Source organism: Vipera berus (genome assembly GCF_964194415.1).
Source record: "Vipera berus genome assembly, chromosome: 3".
NCBI classification, from domain to species: domain Eukaryota; kingdom Metazoa; phylum Chordata; class Lepidosauria; order Squamata; family Viperidae; genus Vipera; species Vipera berus.
The window spans coordinates 33,120,458-33,141,577 of record NC_138204.1 but is presented as its reverse complement, the minus strand read 5'-3'; the positions used below and the strand labels follow the sequence as shown (position 1 = coordinate 33,141,577).

Below are 21,120 nucleotides of genomic sequence, written 5' to 3'. Positions count from 1 at the left end.
CACCCAGGTTTCCAGATTACAAATAAGTATATAATATCTGTCTTGGTCTCTTTAGAGGAGATAATGGACCTAACTGATCAAATTAGCATGAGTGGAAAAACCATCCATGAACTTGAGAAACTGAAGAAAGGCTTGGAGGCTGAAAAGAGTGACATCCAAGCAGCCTTAGAGGAAGCTGAGGTAAGCACTTGAATGATTGTGGTAAACCTTGTTATTATTTAAACTTAAATATCAGCAGGGATTATGCTTTACTTGGATTTAACATATTAAATGTATTCATTGCATTGATCTGTAAATCATGGATTAAGATTTAACACAGTATATGAACCAGCTTGTTGTGCCATAGTCAATAAATATTTAAATGTGACCTGTATACCAAGCAATATGAGTAATATCCAAATCACTTCCCAGTTACAATGGAGGCTGCAAAGAATTGGGTGTGAAAGGAATAGTGTAATATGAGGTAAAAATGAAATAATTGGTGGAACTGTAAAAGAGTACATTGGCTTGGTATAAACATAATGAATAAGTGTCTTGCTTTTACATAAACCAGTTTGTTCAGCAAATCATGATTTTTTTTAAAAAAAGATTATGGTTTAAGTAGAGCAATTATCCAATTGTCCAAGAACAACAGGACCTGTAACAAACCCTTTTTCTGTTCTTCCCAATCTGGCTGTTGCCTTTTGCTATTTGCTCCATGTGTCTTTGATCCATTATTTAAAACCCAGTAAATAAAACTACAGTAGAAGCAGGCCATTTATCTGGGTCTGAAATAGCACCTAGAGATCAGAAAAATATATTTCTAGCTTTTCCATAAAGATCTCCTAATTCCTGAGAACTATTGGATATTATAAAGATGCCTGCCTAATCCACAAATAAGTAATATGGTGTCCAATTGTTTGGACTTTAATTTTCATCAATCACAACCATAGTGTCAAGTTTCTGATGTATGGGCTTTTCAAGTGACTCTGAGGCATTGTTTACCTTAAAAGTCCTTTATTTAGCCACATACACCGGCAAATGCTTGCTCTAAGGAAGCTGGAATCTGAATTCTCCACCCCTTGCACAATATATTAAAACACAATTCTCCACCTTTCTAATTTTGTCATTGATCATATTCTCCAATTAATTTAAAGAATCAGTTTCCCTTCCATTAGAAAACCCGCCAAGTTCTTATCTTCTTTAATTTCAGATGGCCTTGAAGGTACAATCCTCCTCTTCCCCCCTCCCAACCTTAAACTCAATCTCTTAAAGCAATACACATGTTTAACATATGAAATGGCTACTTCTTCATCTCTTGTCAAGCAATAACATTCGATGTTAGCAGCATTGACACATAGCTTTGTTGATGGAAGTCATTTTGAGAATTGATCTCTTTTAAAAAAATAGATTTTTTTTAAAAAAGGAAGACAACAATCAGAAATTTTTAATCCCATTTATATCCCACCCTTCTCCGAAGACTCAGGGCGGCTTACAATCTAAGCACAAATCAAATGTCGATACCAATTCACAATCAGGTTATAGCACTTTGAAGGGAAGCGAACGTCTGTTGAGTTTTATCACTATTTATATTTATTTGTGATTTAAGGGTGCCCTGGAACATGAGGAGAGCAAAACCCTGCGCATCCAGTTGGAGCTGTCCCAGATCAAAGCTGATGTTGATAGGAAACTGGCAGAGAAAGATGAAGAATTTGAAAATTTAAGGTAGAAATATGACATATTGGAGAACCTGTTATATACTTTATGGTATGGATTGCAGTGGTATTATTAGATTTTCATGGCAAGTGAGGAAATCTATTCTCAGAGGCACTGTTGAGAAAGCAAGGCTGCACCGATGATTCAGTTTTACTAGGCTGATGAATTAAGTGCCTCCTACTAAGCACTTTTCTTTTTTTCTTCCAGGCGTAATCACCAGAGAGCCATGGATTCTATGCAGGCCTCATTGGATGCTGAAGCCAAGGCCAGAAATGAGGCTGTCAGGTTGCGAAAGAAAATGGAGGGAGATCTCAATGAGATGGAGATCCAGCTGAGTCATGCCAATCGTCAAGCTGCTGAGTCTCAGAAACTGGTGCGGCAGCTCCAATCCCAGTTGAAGGTCTGTCTTAATCATTTCTCAAGTAAATGTAGTCTATCAGCCAGCTGGGGCTCTCTTTTGCAATCTTCTCAATGATTATCAGCTTATATTAAAAGGTGGCAGTTTTATTTGGAAGTATCATGTGTTGTTATTTTTCTGTCTTCAAGGGCTGCAGAGAATGCAAAGCATTGTGCACTGAAAGTAACAGTGAGATAGAGCTAAAATTGTTAGTGTTTTTTCCCCTATGGGGAATATGTTTCTCCCCTCAGACTGGATTTATTATCTAGAAACGTAATGCATTGTGAAGAACATTATTTCAGTCCCATAAGCTAAGTGCAATAGAAAGTCAGTGGTTTGTCATGAGGCAGTATGACTTTGGGACACTGGTGCTGAAAATCTTTATGTAGCTCATGAGCTGCAGGTTGCTCATCCTCTTTCTTTGTGTTCACTATAGGGAATCATTGTTTGCCATCTTTAATGGTTTTTTGAGTTTTGCAAAACAACTGTTTTATTTTTGGTTGTGTTAAAACTGACTTCTCCGATATGATCCACAGGACGTGCAGATTGAACTGGATGACACTCTACGCTATAATGATGATCTGAAGGAGCAGGCAGGTGCCTTGGAGAGGCGTAACAACCTATTGCTGGCTGAAGTGGAAGAGCTGCGGGCATCCTTGGAACAGGCAGAACGTGGAAGGAAATTGGCTGAACAGGAGCTTATAGAGGCAACAGAAAGAGTCAATCTATTACACACCCAGGTGAGCCAAAGAATGTATTTTCAAGCAGGGATAGCAACTATAGTTGCGACCCTATTTGGATCAAGATGCCCTACGCACCTGCTGCCATCATCAGCCTCCCAGTGTCCTGTGGGCTCCCACAGGGAGGGCCTCCTTAGGGTGCTGCCGGTTAGGGAATGCCGACGGATGGTTCCAAGGGGGAGGGCATTCTCTGTGAGCGCGCCTGCCCTATGGAATGAACTGCCGGTAGAACTTCGGACTGCCCCAGACCTTCGCTCGTTTCGCCGGGACCTTAAAACTTGGTTGTTTGATCTTGCTGGCCTGGACTGAGGGGGTTTTAATTTTAATTTTATTTTAATTTTAATAATTTTAATTTTAATTTTAATTTTAATTTGTTTAATTGTGGGCTAGACTTATTTAATTCTATTTTAAAGTGTACTTATTTGTATTGTTTTAACTCGCCCTGTAAACCGCCCTGAGTCCTTCGGGAATAGGGCGGTATATAAAATCAATTAAATAAATAAATAAATAAATATTGGCATGAGTTCAAGATCGGAAGCAAAAATGGTTTACTGTTCTCTTCCCAAATAGAATACAAGCCTAATTAATCAGAAGAAGAAGATGGAGACAGACATTTCACAGCTGAGCACTGAAGTGGAAGAAGCTGTGCAGGAATGTCGAAATGCTGAAGAAAAGGCTAAAAAAGCCATCACTGATGTAAGGGGCCTCAGGAGCAGGGGTGGGAATATTGTAAGGGCTACACTGATTTTTTATATAGGTGTTTACTGGTGTGGCAGTTTCCTTCCCCGGTGTTTCCCAGAATTATTTTCTATGGAGCTTAATAGAAAATACACAATGAAAATAGGTATTTATGAGTAGCATCTAGCAACTATTGTTGATGGGGAACTCAGCGTTTGGTAATATCTAATACTTGATAGTAGGATACTACTGACATTGGAAGCCAGCTTATTTCAACCTAGTGCCCTCCAGATACATTAATGGTAATTCTCGTAATCAATCACAGTAGCTAGTTTTAATGCTACATAAATGTTTTTGGGCTGTTGTCCCTATCAGGCAGCCATGATGGCAGAGGAACTGAAGAAAGAACAAGATACAAGTGCCCATCTGGAGCGGATGAAAAAAAATATGGAACAGACCATCAAAGACCTACAAATGAGGCTGGATGAAGCTGAGCAAATTGCTCTTAAAGGGGGCAAGAAGCAGATTCAGAAACTGGAAGCCAGGGTTAGTATTTAAGAGAACATCTACTTTTTCTGGCAAAAACCTAATTTTCTTGTGGATTATGTCGCCAATAATCCCAGTACAGTAAATAAAAGCTTGGATTCAGTGGGGTCTGAAACCCTTTAAAGTTAAATGAAATCATATGTGCAAGGAGGCTCTGTTGTAGAGGCAATAATCCATCCTCATGTTATAGTCCACTAAAATCTATGTAGATTTCTAGTGCTTTGTGAAGCATGACAACCAATATAGTTTTTTGTTTTCTGAGCCAAGTAAGAAGGAAAAAGAACTTAACTGTGCTGTTCGGTCTTATTCAGGTACGAGAACTAGAAGGTGACTTGGATATAGAACAAAAGAAGAATGCAGAGAGTCAGAAGGGCATTCGCAAGTACGAGCGAAGAGTTAAAGAACTGACTTACCAGGTACAAGTTTCATCATCTTCATATTGATTCCTCAGATCCATTTTCATTAACACAGAATGAAAAACCAACAAAAGCACAGGGGGAGCATTATACAAAAGTGAAACTTTCCTTTTTGCCTGCAGATCTCCCACCATTTTAGCAGTAATTCAGAGTTCTTCAGGAGATAGCAAACTCCAAGACTGTTTCATTTGGAGTGAGAGCAAGAAGTATTGTCCTCCCTTTAATGTGGATTTGTGATTTTGTTCCATAGACAAAACTGATTGGTATCATATCATGTCTTCATCACTTTGGCTACATGATTATCAATTGGATTACATAGCAAATAGGCTTTTAAAGCTATTGACCAAAATAGTCAATAAGCTGAACCTAAGCTTCAGTAAATAGTACAAGAAACCAAGATTTAGGCTAGAGATCTTTCACATCATTCTCTTATTGTATCCCCAAATCAAACTCTATTTTCCCAATGTCACCTTCTCCAGTACATTTCTATCAGTTAAAGGAAAGCTTGATAATAGGAATCAAATTTGAATACATTGCTCAAAATGGGCACCTACTGTATGTATCTATAGATAAATCAGGAAGGGGGAGGATATATTTCCAAAAAGTAAAAGAGCGCTTCAGAAGTTTCTTTTGTGGAATATGAGTAGAATCTCAGTTTAGCTGCCCAGTTAGAGGAAGGGTATGTCTATTAACAGCCGTTAGCTATGTTAAATCCAAATGTACATCCTTTGAATCAATTTGTGTAATTACATAACTGGTGTAAATGACATTACTTGCAATAAAACAAAACCTCAATTTCATGGATGAGAGGGGGTGGAGTCACAATTAAAAAAATGCCCATTATTTTGGAAATCTGCTAAATCAAGTTTAATTGATCAGAAAACTTTTATACAGTAATGTGGTGGTAACATATATGGGATGAACCAAATATCTGATTATTACATTTCAGACTGAAGAGGACAGGAAGAACCTGGCACGAATGCAGGAACTGATTGACAAGTTGCAGAGCAAAGTCAAGAGCTACAAGCGTCAGTTTGAGGAGGCAGTAAGTATGAATCTGCATAGGGATTCCAGCAGTTTAAAAAGCATTAGAATGCTAATCCTATTCAATTCGTTTCCTTTGGTTCTGTAATAACCCTTAATGGTCTATTTGTGTCTGTGTTACTCCTGTGCCATAACTGCAATTTAAAAATATAATTCCAAAACAACACTTTAGTAATTCAACTTCTCCAATGTACTTAGGAAGTCCAATTCCCTTGGTTCTATACAACCTTATCTCTCTACATTACAGAGGCATTAGTTTTCCCTACTACTATTGAAAACGTGCCAAATCTTTTGTGTGCTTAGAACATTGCTTGCCAAAATTCCTCAGTCATTCAATGCAGCCAAGAATCTCTCCCATATCTGGTTCCACTACATCAAACTCCATCTTCTATTCATAGGAGCAACAAGCCAACTCCAACCTGGTCAAATACCGCAAAGTGCAGCATGAACTTGATGATGCTGAGGAACGAGCAGATATTGCAGAGACGCAAGTGAACAAGCTGCGTACTCGCACTAGGGAAGTTACTCTGAAGGTGAGAACAATATTGCCTGAGGTAAAACACGGTAATTATCTCCCCATCAGTCTCATTCCTTAATGGATAAACTGTTGAGGAACACATATTAGCTCTTTATTTGATGTGACAAGGTTTCATTGGCTCCATTAAAGACTACTCAGCTGTAATCGATGTATAAATCAGGGAACAAATAGGAGGATGGCTGAGACATAGAGCATGAAAAAGATTAATGTGTTGTTTTTGCTTGCTTAGTCAGACAAAAATATTTTTCCCCTGTCTTTTCTGCATAAATACATAATGTACCACGGGCTGGATTTGAGCTTTCATCATTCTGAATGTGTATTCAGAATACAGTAATTATAAACATTGTTGTATTCTGATGTGGAATATCCAAGCAATGCAAAGCACTTTCCACAAAAGAGGGATGGGGCTCTGAGAAGCTATCTGTGGCAATCAAATCTGAAAGTAACTTTTTTTTAATTATTGTTAACAGCATGAAGAATAAGAAACTTCAGTGTAACATCTCTTCGATGAATACGGCTATGTAATGGCTGCAACAGTCATTTCTGACTCTGTAGTGAATAAAGTCAAATGCTCATGATGGAAAGTGTGTAACTTTTTTTGAGAATATTCAACTGTAGAATGTCTTCCTATGAGGCTTTTTAAAAATGGAACTTTTGTCTTACATCTTATTTGCACACAAATCTCAAATTTGCAGTCTGGTAGCATCTTTTGAGACTAACTTTATTTAAAGAATAAGTATTGCTAATATAAAGCATTTCATGACCTGCATTAAAAAATCATCTCAGGTGTAACCAGACTTTCAGTTATCTGGCTATCACAGCCTAACACATCTCTCTTGCTACAATGATGAACATTCAACAGTCTTGGAGAGCTGTTACTATAGATAAATATCTGATTGATCTACCTTTTTACAAACAAGCTCAAACTGGAGTTCTTTGAATAATATTTCTTGAGACATGTTTTAAAATAGAATTCTTTATTCCATTTAATACATTTATGTGGTGTTAGTCAGTCAGTATTAATCTGGGCAGCATGAACATTATTAATTTGTGTGAAATAATTAAAATTTCCAGAAACATTTGCTGGCTAGGGGAGTTGCCTTTTTGCCACAAAACAGTTCCATTCCTTCAGCGATTTCCCTTTTTTTTTACAGCCACATATAAATGTGACTTGCCAGCTATTACTCCTCCACACAATTTATACTTAATCCAAGGCTATTGTAGTTTCTCATCATACACAAAGATGATCTACAGCAGTAGCTGTGGAAGAGGAACATGGGCGCTCATGTGTCCCTGTAAGGAACCAAAAGGCCAATAATATACCCTGAGCCAAAACCTCCAACCCAACTCTTTGGAATTGCCTACACTGAAAAGTCAGAAATAAGTACACAGCATGATAGGTAAATCATCCTTGGAGTAGCTAAGTATTTTTTTTTAGTGAGAGAAGTCTCACTGAAAGCCAAATTGATTAGTAAAAAGAAGGATGGTAATTCAAAGGCAAGACATATGTATGAATTAATTACTTAGAATTCATTTTTGTAGACGATGGCCATACTGTCCTGATGTTTCAGTTCTAATCAAAAGGAATCCACAGGCATTAGAGTCTTTATTCTATGTTTACTACAATTACAGAGTCACTACAATGACCTAGGACTGAGGGTGGGGTAGAAGCAATTGACTCTCTCAAAATTTATCCCAACACATCTTGAATGACATTCTCCAAACGCATTAGCATTCCAAAATTCTTGAATGACATTCTCCAAAGGCATCAGATGTATAATTGAGTACAGGGCCACTCGGAAAGTCAGTTTAAACATATCCTTAAGAGGTTTCTTTAAAGCAAGATACATGATTTACTCCAAAGTTTCATTTTATTTCTGACAAGCTGTAAAGGATAAAACAATAGGGATAGCCTTAATAAAGTGCTGTTTTGTTCAGGTAATAGATTCACAATTAGATAATTACGGAGCAGTCAGGCTTTCTTGACAGGGCTTTAATCATTAAAAAAAGTGGATGCTCTTTGTCCCCAGTAAATACCTTAATAATTTTATATGCAAATCGACCACCAGAGATCTGTTATTTCTATTACTTTTGCCCCAAAATAAGGTGCAATAGCGTGTGCAGAACAAATGTGAATAGGGGAATAGCTGATCAACTATATCTTACTTTCAAGTATTGTAGGTTTCATGGAGATGTCTTGCTATTATTACATTTCTAATCACATTCCTAATAGCCAATTCTAATAAAAATGTTATGCTTTGAAGGATAAATTTTAACAGAATACAATCAAGATATCTTCTTGAAATTTTTAACTTGAGGCTTTTTAGAGATCCGTTTAAGGTAAAATGTTATAAAATTATAAATGCATACATAAGAATACTTGAAAGCTAAGGACAGAAAGGGCTGTTCTAATGCTTCATAAATTCCATAAAGTGCCTGAGCACAATGATGTAATGAAGTTTATTCCAAAAAAAGTTTCTGGAATCAAACACCAGCTGTCTTTCAACTAATTTGTTTAAACACGGGCAGTTACAACAGCAAGTTCAATATTTACTGAATAATTCACCCCATATGAAATACAAATAAGTATCAGTAGTAGACTAGACAACTTCCAGTTACTATTACACATTAAGAACAATATATATTATATATATATATATTGTTCTGGTGTGTGAGTGTGTGGGCACATACACATCAGAACGGATGGTGCTAATTCTTTCACTTTAGCTGGTGCCTCTGTTTCCAGAGTGCAAATTAGTACACCTTTCTGTTCAACAATAGGTTTTATATTCAGCAAAAGCAATACAGTACTGTGAAAGAAAATTCCATTTGCATTATGAGCAAAATGGCCAGACTGCAGAATTTAGAAAAAAAAATCATAAATTTTTAATTTGTTCTTCCCTTTTTTGTCTATTAGATTTACAGATACAATCAAATGGAACAATAAAAAGAAAAGAAAAAGGAGATGAAAAGGAGACCTGAAAGCATTGTAAAATTAATTAAAATGTTTCAAAAATATTTTGATATAAATCTATATATTAGACTAATATTTAATCTTTTTATGACCTGTTAAATTCACATTTGTTAGATCAGGCAGAAATTATTGGATTTTTAAATTTACAATTTGATTCGTATTTGGCTACTGTTAATTATTTCATAAAAAGCTAATTTTGATATTCTTAAAACTATACATAGATTTATATCAATGTCATGAGGAAATTTATTTGGTTAATTTTACAAAACTTGTAAGTAAAATCTGTGTTCTTTTTATTCTTCCTTGTTTTTCCCGTGATTGTATCTGAAAACCTAATAAACAAGCAAACAAACAAAGAAGCCAGGGGAAAAAAGCCAACTACTTCCATCATCGCAATATATATACCTGTTCTAGACAGCACTGTAAAAGTCCATTGAAGACAAATCCACAGGCCAGAGAAAAATACTTTTGAATGCAATAATACAGTGAACCAAAGAAGAGAATGGGACAGTTTAGTACAAAATATTTCTAAAATCGTTTGCAGAAAAAAAGGACAAGCCATTATTTTTACGTATCTAAAAGTGAATTGCACATACGATCCTCTTGAAATGCAAAACAAAAAGATGTGAAGAATTAGGAATCAACCTTTTATGATGAGTGGCTGGTGTACCTTAGGTGTGCTCATAAAACCAGCTTGTTTCAATGACTTAGGGAAATTACCTCTCCTTTTAACTTCTAATTTGGGTTACCAGAAAGAAAATCACAGCCAACCCTTGCATATTGGAAAGATCCGACCTCCCAAGCTCAAACGCTTCTAGTCATAGTGAGCAGGGGAAAGTGGACCTTTTTGCAGACAATTCCAAACAGTATGCAGATTTCCCTGAATATGTGATACGTTTCAAGTTTGTGAAATCTTGCTCTTTAAAGAGGGTGGTGGGGCAAGGGGAGAAAATACATTTAGATAGTAATATTCCATAGTTCTAAGTTTGTGCACACAGCATATCCCTGAAAATCCAACGTCTGCAAGATTCCCTCTGAGGTATTGTCCACTGGAAGTGAGAACCGGTGGAATTACTCTTCGGTGAAGTCTCTGTCAATATCCATGTACGCCTCATCAATGTAGCTAATTATGGCACAAGGTGATGTCCGATCGGTACTAAGCAGAACAGACACAGTCTCTTTCCAATAGGAAAAACTAATACAGGAACTCTATAAAGGGAAAAGAAAGAAAAATAAGCACAAACAAAACAAATGTCTCTGGAGTATGACTTGCTAGTACAAATGGGGTTCTATATGGGGTTGCTCTTGAAAAGTATCTGGAAGCTTCACCTAGTTCAAAATATGGCAGCCCGCCTAGTTTTGTGCAAGTCTAGATTTGCACATGTAGGAATGGCATCTCTCTTGTAGGAACTGCATGAATTGTTGATTTGCTTCTGGGATCAATTCAAGGTGCTGGTTATTATCTTTAAAGCCCTACATGGCTCGAGGGCAAGGTTATTTAAAGGCTATATTTTTCCAGTTACATCAGGGTATAGTGGGGAAGTGGGATATTTTACCCATCAGGATATAGTGGGGAAGCAGGATATTTTACAGGTCACCCCCAGTTAAGGAGGTGTACCTAGTGGGGCCAAGAAAAGGAACATCATCCCTGCAGAGATAAGACTGGCCCTGTTGATATTCTTTCGAAAGGCCCTGAAAACATTGGTTTGCCAACAGACCTGGGAACCCATCAAGTTATTTGTTTGAAAGCTGTTGCCAGGAGAATGTGGGTGTCTCAGGTATTGTATTTGGCTTTTTTTCTGTAAGTTGTCTAGAGCAACTGTGAGTGAACTGGGCAATTATCTAAATTTCCTAAATAAATATATACTTTAACATGCCATTAACATCTCATTGCTAGTATTTGAATATGCCACCAAATACTTTTGAGTTGATATTGTAACACTTATGCAATTGCACCCCACAACAGTAATGAAAAATGCTCTATAGAAATGTTTTGCTCCTTTTTGAAGGGAAGTGTTGGAGGATTATTTTGAGGCACAACAGATGTTGTTGTTGTTAGTTGCGAAGTCGTGTCCGACCCATCGCGACCCTATGGACAATGTTCCTCCAGGCCTTCCTGTCCTCTACCATCTTCTGGAGTCCATTTAAGCTCACGCCTACTGCCTCAGTGACTCCATCCAGCCACCTCATTCTCTGTCGTCCCCTTCTTCTCTTGCCCTCAACCTTTCCCAGCATTAGGCTCTTTTCCAGTGAGTCCTTCCTTCTCATTAGGTGGCCAAAGTATTTGAGTTTTAGCTTCAGGATCTGGCCTTCTAAAGAGCAGTCAGGGTTGATCTCCTCTAGGACTGACCGGTTTGATCGCCTTGCAGTCCAAGGAACTCGCAGGAGTCTTCTCCAGCACCATAGTTCAAGGGCTTCAATTCTTTGGCGCTCAGCCTTTCTTATGGTCCAGCTTTCACTGCCATACATTGCAACTGGGAAGACCATAGCCTTGACTATACGCACTTTTGTTGACAGGGTGATGTCTCTGCTTTTTAGTGTGCTGTCTAGATTTGCCATGGCTTTCTTCCCAAGGAGCAAGCATCTTTTAATTTCTTGGCTACAGTCCCCATCTGCAGTGATCTTGGAGCCCAGGAAAATAAAATCTGTCACTACCTCCATTTCTTCCCCATCTATTTGCCAGGAATTGAGAGGGCCAGATGCCATGATCTTGGTTTTCTTAATGTTAAGTTTCAACCCAAGTTTTGCACTCTCCTTCTTCACCCGCAACAAGAGGCTCTTTAGTTCTTCTTCACTTTCTGCCATTAAAGTGGTATCATCTGCGTATCTTAGGTTCTTGATATTTCTTCCGGCAATCTTAATTCCAACTTTTGATTCATCTAGCCCTGCCTTTCTCATGATGTGCTCTGCGTATAAGTTAAATAGGCAGGGCAACAGTATACAGCCTTGCCGGACTCCTTTCCCAATTTTGAACCAATCAGTGGTTCCGTGTCCAGTTCTCACTGTTGCTTCTTGGCCCGCATATAGGTTTCTCAAGAGACAAATAAGATGGTCTGGTATGCCCATCTCTTTAAGGACTTGCCACAGTTTGTTATGATCCACACAATACAACAGATGTAGGATGTGTTAATATATCACACAGCAAACTAATCTCTGCCCTCCAAAAGTCCATTAAAAATTGCCCTCAAAATTAATAATTTGCCACCATATTTTGAAGACTCAATCTTGATAGGTTCAGGTGTTACAGGAATTCATCAACAATTCATCACCCCACTCTTAACCTGATCTCCAAGAAAACTAGATGCTATATAGAATCCAGATCAAAACAATTTTATGTACACATTAACCCAGGGATTGGGGCGGTGGGGTACTTTAGAGCAATTTCAAGGAGATCTTTATTGACTAAATTTATGCGATCAAAACTTCCTTTGGGCTTTGTTTCTTTTCTTACAAGTGAAAACCCACAGTGGGAAACTGCAGTATTACTGTTCCTACCACATAAAATTTAATGCCTAAAAATGATACATATTTTCCCATGGGGGGAAAATGCTTTATTCAAGCAGAGATCATAGAACTTTATTTATCGTTTAAGATGCTGTAGAATTACAAATTTTGAGAACCCCTAAGTATAACCCATTCTGCATTAAGAATATATTACACCCAGATGATACAGAAATTGCCAAATAATTTGGTCCAGTACAAATCAAATAGGCTAAAAATGGTTGAGAATATACAGGATTACAAAAGAAAAATGAAGCAAGATTGAATTGCTTCATTGCTTGCTAGGTTATCCTATGTATGCAGGTGATTAAATAAGAAATTATTTACCTCATGGTTGGCAGCTTTTCTATTTTAGAATTAAGTAAAATATAATGCTTAATTTAATCTAAATGGTGCTTTAAATAACATTGACTGATGTCTATTTTTAGTTAGCTTATGTAACATTCTGGGCCAGGAAAAGGTAATTTTGGTAGTATATAAATTAAATAGCAAAAGCTAAATAAATTTGCTCATTTTACAGAACATACATTATATTAAGTAATCAGGAAAGCTTAATTTTCTGGCCAATGAAAATCCTACATTCTTTTTTGGATTCACGCATTTCATGTATAATATTTTATCTTCTTGTACAGTCAGTTTTCTCTGTCACAGAAAGAAACAGGCTTTTAAGTTTGACATTCTGAATGCAGTATTGGTTTGAAATGGAAGCATAAAAAGTTCATCCTGGTAAGAATATCACACACCAATGTCCCTGTCTGGCTGCACTGGAATATATATTTAGTCCAAGAGTTCAATTATCAGAATTCTCAATAAAGATACATGAACCATATTCTCGAATATTTTGGAATTGTTTCTATCATACCATAGTGCATTCTGAAATGTAGCTATTATTAATAACTAACTTTGGTGGAAGACTGCTATTTGCTAATGCTGTTCACTGCACAACATAACTTGTTCTTTCAGACAGAAATGGATTGTCCACTTGTACACTGTACAGATATTTTCTAATGAGGCATTTTCCTATATTTAAAAGAATAAAACTATTTGTATTAAACACAAAATTTTATCTCTGGTAATGCAGCAATTCTGTTTTTAAAAAGTCTGCAGTAAACATTCACTTGAATATAGTGAATATATTCACTATATATTCACTAGAATGTTTCTATAGTAATGCATTACCTGTTCAGCCTTACAAGCAAATAGAAACACTACAAAATAACGAGTGTTTTCCAGTGTTGAAAGCTCAAACAGGACATCTTTTTCCCCCCACTTCTGTTTTATTCCATCAAGTTTTCTCCTCTCTTCCGCATCACAATTTTGAAACATAAACATTTGCAAGGAACTTAGGTTGCAGGCTTACATTTTCTAAACAGGTACTGTCCTTGTCCTTATTGAGGTAATGCTGCTGCCAGAAACGAAGAAGACTATGAAAATTATTCAGGATGAAACCAGGATATTTCTTTGTATATTCCATCTCTTGAAGAGTACGCAGATAGAATGGGAGCTTGTCTTTTCTCCGAGCTAACATTAAGATAACTAGACTTGTGTTCAGACAACTTACATTTTCCTAAAGTTGAAAAAAGAAGGTGAGAAACCATATTGTTAGTTATTCTACAGAATCTAATCAACAAGGTATAAAATATCATTTTATGGATCAATATATACAGAACTAAAGAGCCTCTTGTTGCGGGTGAAGAAGGAGAGTGCAAAACTTGGGTTGAAACTAAACATTAAGAAAACCAAGATCATGGCATCTGGCCCTCTCAATTCCTGGCAAATAGATGGGGAAGAAATGGAGGTAGTGACAGATTTTATTTTCCTGGGCTCCAAGATCGCTGCAGATGGGGACTGTAGCCAAGAAATTAAAAGACGCTTGCTCCTTGGGAGGAAAGCCATTGCAAATCTAAACAGCACACAAAAAGCAGAGACATCACCCTGTCAACAAAAGTGCGTATAGTCAAGGCTATGGTCTTCCCAGTTGCAATGTATGGCAGTGAAAGCTGGACCATAAGAAAGGCTGAGCGCCAAAGAATTGAAGCCTTTGAACTATGGTGCTGGAGAAGACTCCTGCGAGTCCCTTGGACTGCAAGGCGATCAAACCTATCTAAGCCGGGATGATTTATGCACGGTCACTCACGCGCTCGTGACCTCTCGTCTAGACTACTGCAACGCTCTCTACATGGGGCTTCCCTTGAGGACCACCCGGAGGCTCCAACTGGTACAGAATGCAGCCGCGAGGGTTGTGTTGGGAGTCTCCCGATACTCCCATGTGACACCTCTGCTCCGTGAGCTGCATTGGTTGCCAGTTGTCTTCCGGGTGAGATTCAAGGTGCTAGTAATGGTGTTCAAAGCCCTCCATGGCATGGGGCCGGAGTACCTCAGGGAACATCTGCTGCCGGCATCAAGCTCCCTGCGCCCTGTGCGTTCCCACAGAGAGGGCCTCCTCAGGGTGCCACCGGTCAGAGAATGCCGACTGGTGGCCCCCAGGGGGAGATCCTTCTCTGTGGGCGCCCCGGAGCTATGGAACCAGTTACCGGTTGAGCTCCGGACGGCGCCCGATCTGCGCTCCTTTCGCCGCGATCTGAAAACATACTTGTTCGAGCAAGCCGGCCTGGCCTGAGGGGGGATTGGTGGGGTTTTTATCATTTTTATTGGGGTTTTTACTATGTATCAATTGTATTTTAATCGGGCATGCATTTAATTATCTTTTAGTTTTTGTAAATTTCTGTATTTTATTCTTGCCCTGTACACCGCCCTGAGTCCTCCGGGAGAAGGGCGGTATAGAAATATTAATAAATTAAATTAAATTAAATTAAACCGGTCAGTCCTAGAGGAGATCAACTCTGACTGCTCTTTAGAAGGCCAGATCCTGAAGCTAAAACTCAAATACTTTGGCCACCTAATGAGAAGGAAGGACTCACTGGAGAAGAGCCTAATGCTGGGAAAGATTGAGGGCAATAGAAGAAGGGGACGACAGAGAATGAGGTGGCTGGATGGAGTCACCGAAGCGGTAGGCGTGAGCCTAGATGGACTCCAGAAGATGGTAGAGGACAGGAAGGCCTGGAGGAACATTGTCCATAGGGTCGCGATGGGTCGGACACGACTTCGCAACTAACAACAACAACATATACATATGATTCCTGAAATCCAGTTGCCATATATTACCTGGGTCAGTGTTTGTACATGAATAATATTAATGAGTCGGAAAAGAAAGGACATCCTCATGGACATCTGTGACATGTATGATAAGAGGCGGCACTCAGACAAGACTTCTGCAACTACAAAAAAAGGAAGTGTGTTAGATTTAAAATTTTAAGTCCTGAATGAGCTATAATTCTGAAGAGGAAAAAAAGCACTGCTAATATGACTTCCACTCATAACTTGTTGGAAAGATTGGTTGTAATTGAAGTGCTTTTCAAAATGTAACTTTGGTCTCTTCAAAGAAAACCTGGCATTAGCCAATGTGCTATCAATGTTGGGAACTGACAGTATTTAGGATAAGGGGTACTTGTTTCTTATGACCCAACTATACAAACCTTGATCGCATAATGGCTAGTAAAACTGTTGGTTATATTGGAACATTTGCTTCAAGGAAGATACCGCTGTTCATCAGCATTTCAACAGATTAAACTACATTTATGAATAAACTGTGTTAATGATCTCAGAGTATTTCCAGCAATGGCTAAGAGTTGTACAGATAAGCTACAAAAAGACATACTAGCACAGATTTTTAATGTTATTCCTTGGCTTCAAAACAATTGTTTTACCTTTAATATCTGACTGGCTCTCAAATCGATCCAGGGACAAAGTAATACAACGAACTAGCATGTTGGAATCAACCAGTGAACTGTTGATCTGATTCAAAAATATCTGAAACTAAAATATTGGAATCATTAGGCTCTATCAAGAGTACTATGTACAAATAAATAAATAAATATAATACTAAAAATGTATAAAAGGGATTCTAGGATTTTACCTTTTCCTCTGTATTGATGTACTTATTAAACCTCTTGAAAGCGTCTATGTTGAATTTCATCAGTTCCCCCAGAAGATCAAAATAACTTTGAAGCACATCTCGTGATTTGCATTCACTGTCAACAATGCAGTACAGAATATGCTGGCAAGATTAAACGGACTGTTACTATAAGTTCAAGGTATTACATTTTGTATTACAATAGAATACACTTAATAATATAGTAACATATTAAAATCAAACATTCACTTAGCAACAAGATTTTTTTGTTACATACTACAAAATATGTTTCATGATTTGGGAAATTATTAAAATTAACAATGTACATCTGTACTTTCAAACATACAAAACCAGAATAAATTACAAACATTCATACAGATTCTACATGTAACAACAGTTTTCTGGTAAAGTTTAAAAGTTAATTTTTTTTAATTCTGATGCTAAATTAAATTACCTCTAAGAGCCCCCTTTTTAGCAAGAACATCTGATCTGCATAGGAAGTAGCACCTCGTAAGAAACTTTCAACTGCCCTTGCTTGCCAAAATCTGGTAAAACAGAAGAAAATTAAGCACGTCCTTTTTTCTCCATTAAACACATAAATACAACAAAACAAAATTAACATTGTTATTCATGCTTAGCCAGGATATATAATTCTTCTTTGGAGAAAAACAGGAAGAGGAAGAAGACCAATGAAAATACTTAATTTTTCAATCTTGGACCATTATGTGGAGAGTAAATTTGCTCATCGTGTAACTGGAATTTTGTCATAGCAAAAAAGCATCAATTTTATCACCTCAGAATCAACATGATATTTGTGCAACTTACTAATGGAAATCATTAGAAAAAATAATAATAGCTATTCACTGACTACATATGTTGATCACTTTCAAGAACGTATTATTTTCGATCTAAGGCTCTGATAGCCAACATCTCTGGAGACTTAAGCAACTTTTAATGCCATGGGCAGGGCTGAAGCATTGCAGAGTAAAACAATGAGGTTACTGTTTATTGCCATGAACTCAATTTAATTTTTTAATAGAGGATAATGAAATAAATTCTCTGTAAGCCCCAAGATGTAGCAAGAGCAGAACTCACCTGAATGATGATTCTGCTGGTTCTTTCTTCATTACCTGAAGAAGTCTGGTTAGCAAGCCTCTTTTTCCATCGCAAATTAAACTTCTAAAGTATAGGAAAGTGTTAAATAAGTAAACCAGTGGGCTGCCGTGTGAAGCTATACAATTACTATTTAGCATACTTCTCTTCAATACTGTACATTGCCCAGTTTTATACAGAAAGTCAAGGTCCACATGTCAGATTTCACTTATATAGCTTTCACATTTGAACTGTATAATCTACAATATTTTTTCTATCTGAATTTTAAAAATTGGTGCATTTAAAAAAATCAAGTCTGCAGGCAGAGTGGCATACATTTAAATTTAAGCTGCATTGTGTACCAGACTGCTGAATATTCATGAGAAAGTCATGGTAAAATGAACCACTATGCAAAGATTACTTCAGAAAACAAATTATGGAGAAAAATATGTATTCAGTTTTCTACCTGTCTGTGTTGACAACAGCCTCAACCTCAGGGATGTTGGCTTTTAGAGAGATTGCACTCAATTCATTAAGTTCTTGGCTGTTTAAAAGTAGATACTTGTTCCTAATATGAACATTAGAACAGATAAACGAACACCTCTATTAGCTTATATAATGCATTATTTATTTGCTATTTCCAAAATTTACAGCATTTGCAACAATGTCAAGGTTTGGGATCAGACAGAGATGGTCAGTTTTATAAAAAACAATATTAGGAGGTAAACACTGGCAACTATATTGAATAACCTCACAGACCATTCACAGTTGAAGATTCAGGAAATGGAATCAGTAACAATGTATGCATGAAAAAGATTGACAAGAACCCACAGAACTGACACTCTGTGCTTTTATTTAGATATACTGTATATAAAGTCACTGAAGTTCTACATGTTATCATTTTTGGTTTTCTCGTCTTTTATTGCTACCCCAACACTTCCAATAGGATTTCTATGATCCAGCTCCTGGGTTTCTGTGCAGAGTTGTTGTTTTTATTTGTGCATAGTGTATCCCTCCTGTCTGTAGGGCCTCTTAAATGAGTGGTAACTTCCACTTTCTATGTGCTAATTATCTCATCAATTTTCAATCATGTCTTCCTGATTTACAATCTCTAGTTCTTCCTAGTTTTTTTTCTTGTACTTCATGCATTGTGGAAGAAATATCATGTTTTGAATAACACCACCTACTGGACTCTAATAGTTTCCTACAATCTCTGCAATGAGTACTGCAAAACTGAGCTCCTCAGGTCTCTTCTGATAAGGGCACAGTTCTGTCCTCTTAGGCAGAAAAAATTGTTGCACTCAACTAAAGTGAGTAACTTTTTCTAGACATGCGCACAAAACAGTCTGAAACTATAACATAGCTGGACATGTGAGATTCACTATGGTTACGATAATAACACAGGTGCAGAGAGCAGGGGAAAATGTACAGACAGAAATGAGCGAAGCTGGCAAAACTAAAAAAACGGCAGTGACACCAATCTCCTTTCTTCTTGATCTCTCCCACCAAGCTCCTTTCCCTTATTTGCTCTTCCTGCTTTCTTGCTCAACGTAAGTTTTAAATAGGTGACACGTATAAATATTGTTCAAAGGTAATTACTATACTTACAATTGGCTATGTAGTTATTTTTGAGGAGCTTCTGACTATATTAAAAGTTAAATATTCACTCTTAAGCTAAATGGGCAGAGAAATTGCAATAAGAATCACAAACATATACTCACTCATGATGATCACTAAAACTCTGAAGTAGTCTCAAAAACTGAATCTTCAAGGTAATATCCTGCAGAAGGAAGGTTAATTACTTTTATAAATAAAATGAATGAATTGCAATCATCAGCATCATCAATTAGGCACTGCCCAACTCTGACAGAACTAAATACAATATGAATAAGGGGGGGGGGGAAGAAGCCAAGTTAAATAAATAAATAAATAAGTAAAATTGAGAACAAGATAGAGAAACCAACTAAAAACATAGGAAAATACATAAATGAATTATATTAATGAATTCAACAAGGAGCTCCAGCTGCTCTAGCCGAGGGTCTAGAAGAACAGGCCGGTCTTTAAGGCTCTCTGTCATTGGGGGAAGCCACCTGGCTCTTAGGGGGAACCTCATTCCAGAGAGCAGGGGAGGGTAGAGATGAACTTTCTAGCTGCTAAAAGATAGTTTGATTAAAAACAGTGTGTCAACTCTAGTGGCTTCTATCAGCTGGGCAGACATCATGGGAGAAGGCAGTCCTTCAGACAGCCATGTATGGCTCTCTAAGAAATAACCAGCCCCTTCAGTTGCACCTGGAAACAAACTGCTAACCAATGCATACCACAAACACCTTTCTGGTTGCTTTTACAACCCACGATGGATCTGGTCCAAGAAACAGGTAGTGGAACCAAAGTAGAAGAAAAACCCTGTCTATTTTCTTAGGAGTCACCAGATCATACCATAAGATTGAGTATTGGGCATCTTGGCCACACATGCCACACCTGACCAGTAAGAAACCAACTTGGAGAGGTGCTGAGAGATTGCAGTCATTATTACATTACTATTAGTAATCAGAAATTACTATTTACTAATAAAAGGTATCCCAAGGTTACATTTGGTATTGCACATCTCAGTTTTCAATGGAATCTGCCTTTTTATCTCCAATATGACAGGACTCTCCGAATCTGAAAATGGACTCTAGAGTGGATTTAAACTAGGAGGCACTCCTAAAGAAATGTTGCTAGCTAAGTAAGATCGTGGGTTGGTGATAAGGAAAATTATCAACTATCTGTGCTCATCTTAAATCATGAAAACACTTCTACTATTTTCCATCCCTAAACTTTTCCATGACCTGGAAATCAAAGAGGACTGAGATTGGTTAGTATTTAGATGAAAGGCCTCCAGGGAATACTAGGAAAGTGAGCTAGATTAATAAATAAAATAAAAGAAATAAATAAAAAGTTCTAGAAGGCAATAGCTAACCGTTTAGGTATGACTAAGAAACTATACCGATGTAGCCATTTATCACCATGACAGAATTCAACATAAAAAGAGATATTTTTTATAGTTTCAGCTTTTGTGACCTGACTAGGACAATCATATGTTAATGTTATTTATGGCAAGCTTCTCACCAGGATAAAACTAATACTCACCGGGCTACAGTCACAGTTCTGATTGTGCCCAGGTAGAACAAGGGCTGATGCTGAATGTTTCCGCCATATTAATTTATCAAATAAATTATTAAGGCCAGGGATCAGTCTAAATTCAGCAATCATTTTATGAACCTAAAGAAGAAGAGCATTCAGTTAATTCACCTTATCTATCACTTCAAACGTTGGAAGGAAACAATATTTATCCCCCGACCTGTTAGCCTTTTGTAGAGCTTAAAAACCTGGTCACGTTCCAAGCTTGGGGTGGTGAATGCATTAAGGACCCTGTTTCCTGGCTTTATTGATAATTGGTTAAGTATCTTGGCTGCTCTGTATATTTATTTTGGATATTTTTTATTGTCTTAAAATGCTTTTTTAAATTGTAGTATATATATATTTG

General features: G+C 37.4%; 2 protein-coding genes across 2 annotated transcripts in view; one reads left to right on the top strand and one right to left on the bottom strand.

Annotated features, from left to right (window-relative positions):
* MYH7B (myosin heavy chain 7B) overlaps positions 1-6,875 on the top strand; it is a 76,732-nt gene extending 69,857 nt beyond the window's left edge. The window contains exons 34-42 of the mRNA XM_081322225.1: positions 56-180; positions 1,589-1,704; positions 1,903-2,095; positions 2,629-2,832; positions 3,403-3,528; positions 3,886-4,056; positions 4,368-4,472; positions 5,422-5,517; positions 5,915-6,875. Of these exons, the coding sequence (XP_081178351.1) occupies positions 56-180; positions 1,589-1,704; positions 1,903-2,095; positions 2,629-2,832; positions 3,403-3,528; positions 3,886-4,056; positions 4,368-4,472; positions 5,422-5,517; positions 5,915-6,112 (1,334 nt within the window). The 3' untranslated portion in view covers positions 6,113-6,875. The remainder of the gene's footprint in view (positions 1-55; positions 181-1,588; positions 1,705-1,902; positions 2,096-2,628; positions 2,833-3,402; positions 3,529-3,885; positions 4,057-4,367; positions 4,473-5,421; positions 5,518-5,914) is intronic.
* A 139-nt stretch (positions 6,876-7,014) lies between these two features.
* Positions 7,015-21,120, bottom strand: part of TRPC4AP (transient receptor potential cation channel subfamily C member 4 associated protein) — a 35,026-nt gene continuing 20,920 nt past the window's right edge. Inside the window, exons 10-19 of the mRNA XM_081324551.1 lie at positions 20,724-20,855; positions 19,316-19,374; positions 18,061-18,162; positions 17,598-17,681; positions 16,957-17,047; positions 16,506-16,646; positions 16,297-16,405; positions 15,695-15,807; positions 13,890-14,096; positions 7,015-10,237 (exon numbers count right to left, since the gene is read on the bottom strand). Of these exons, the coding sequence (XP_081180677.1) occupies positions 10,100-10,237; positions 13,890-14,096; positions 15,695-15,807; positions 16,297-16,405; positions 16,506-16,646; positions 16,957-17,047; positions 17,598-17,681; positions 18,061-18,162; positions 19,316-19,374; positions 20,724-20,855 (1,176 nt within the window). The 3' untranslated portion in view covers positions 7,015-10,099. The remainder of the gene's footprint in view (positions 10,238-13,889; positions 14,097-15,694; positions 15,808-16,296; positions 16,406-16,505; positions 16,647-16,956; positions 17,048-17,597; positions 17,682-18,060; positions 18,163-19,315; positions 19,375-20,723; positions 20,856-21,120) is intronic.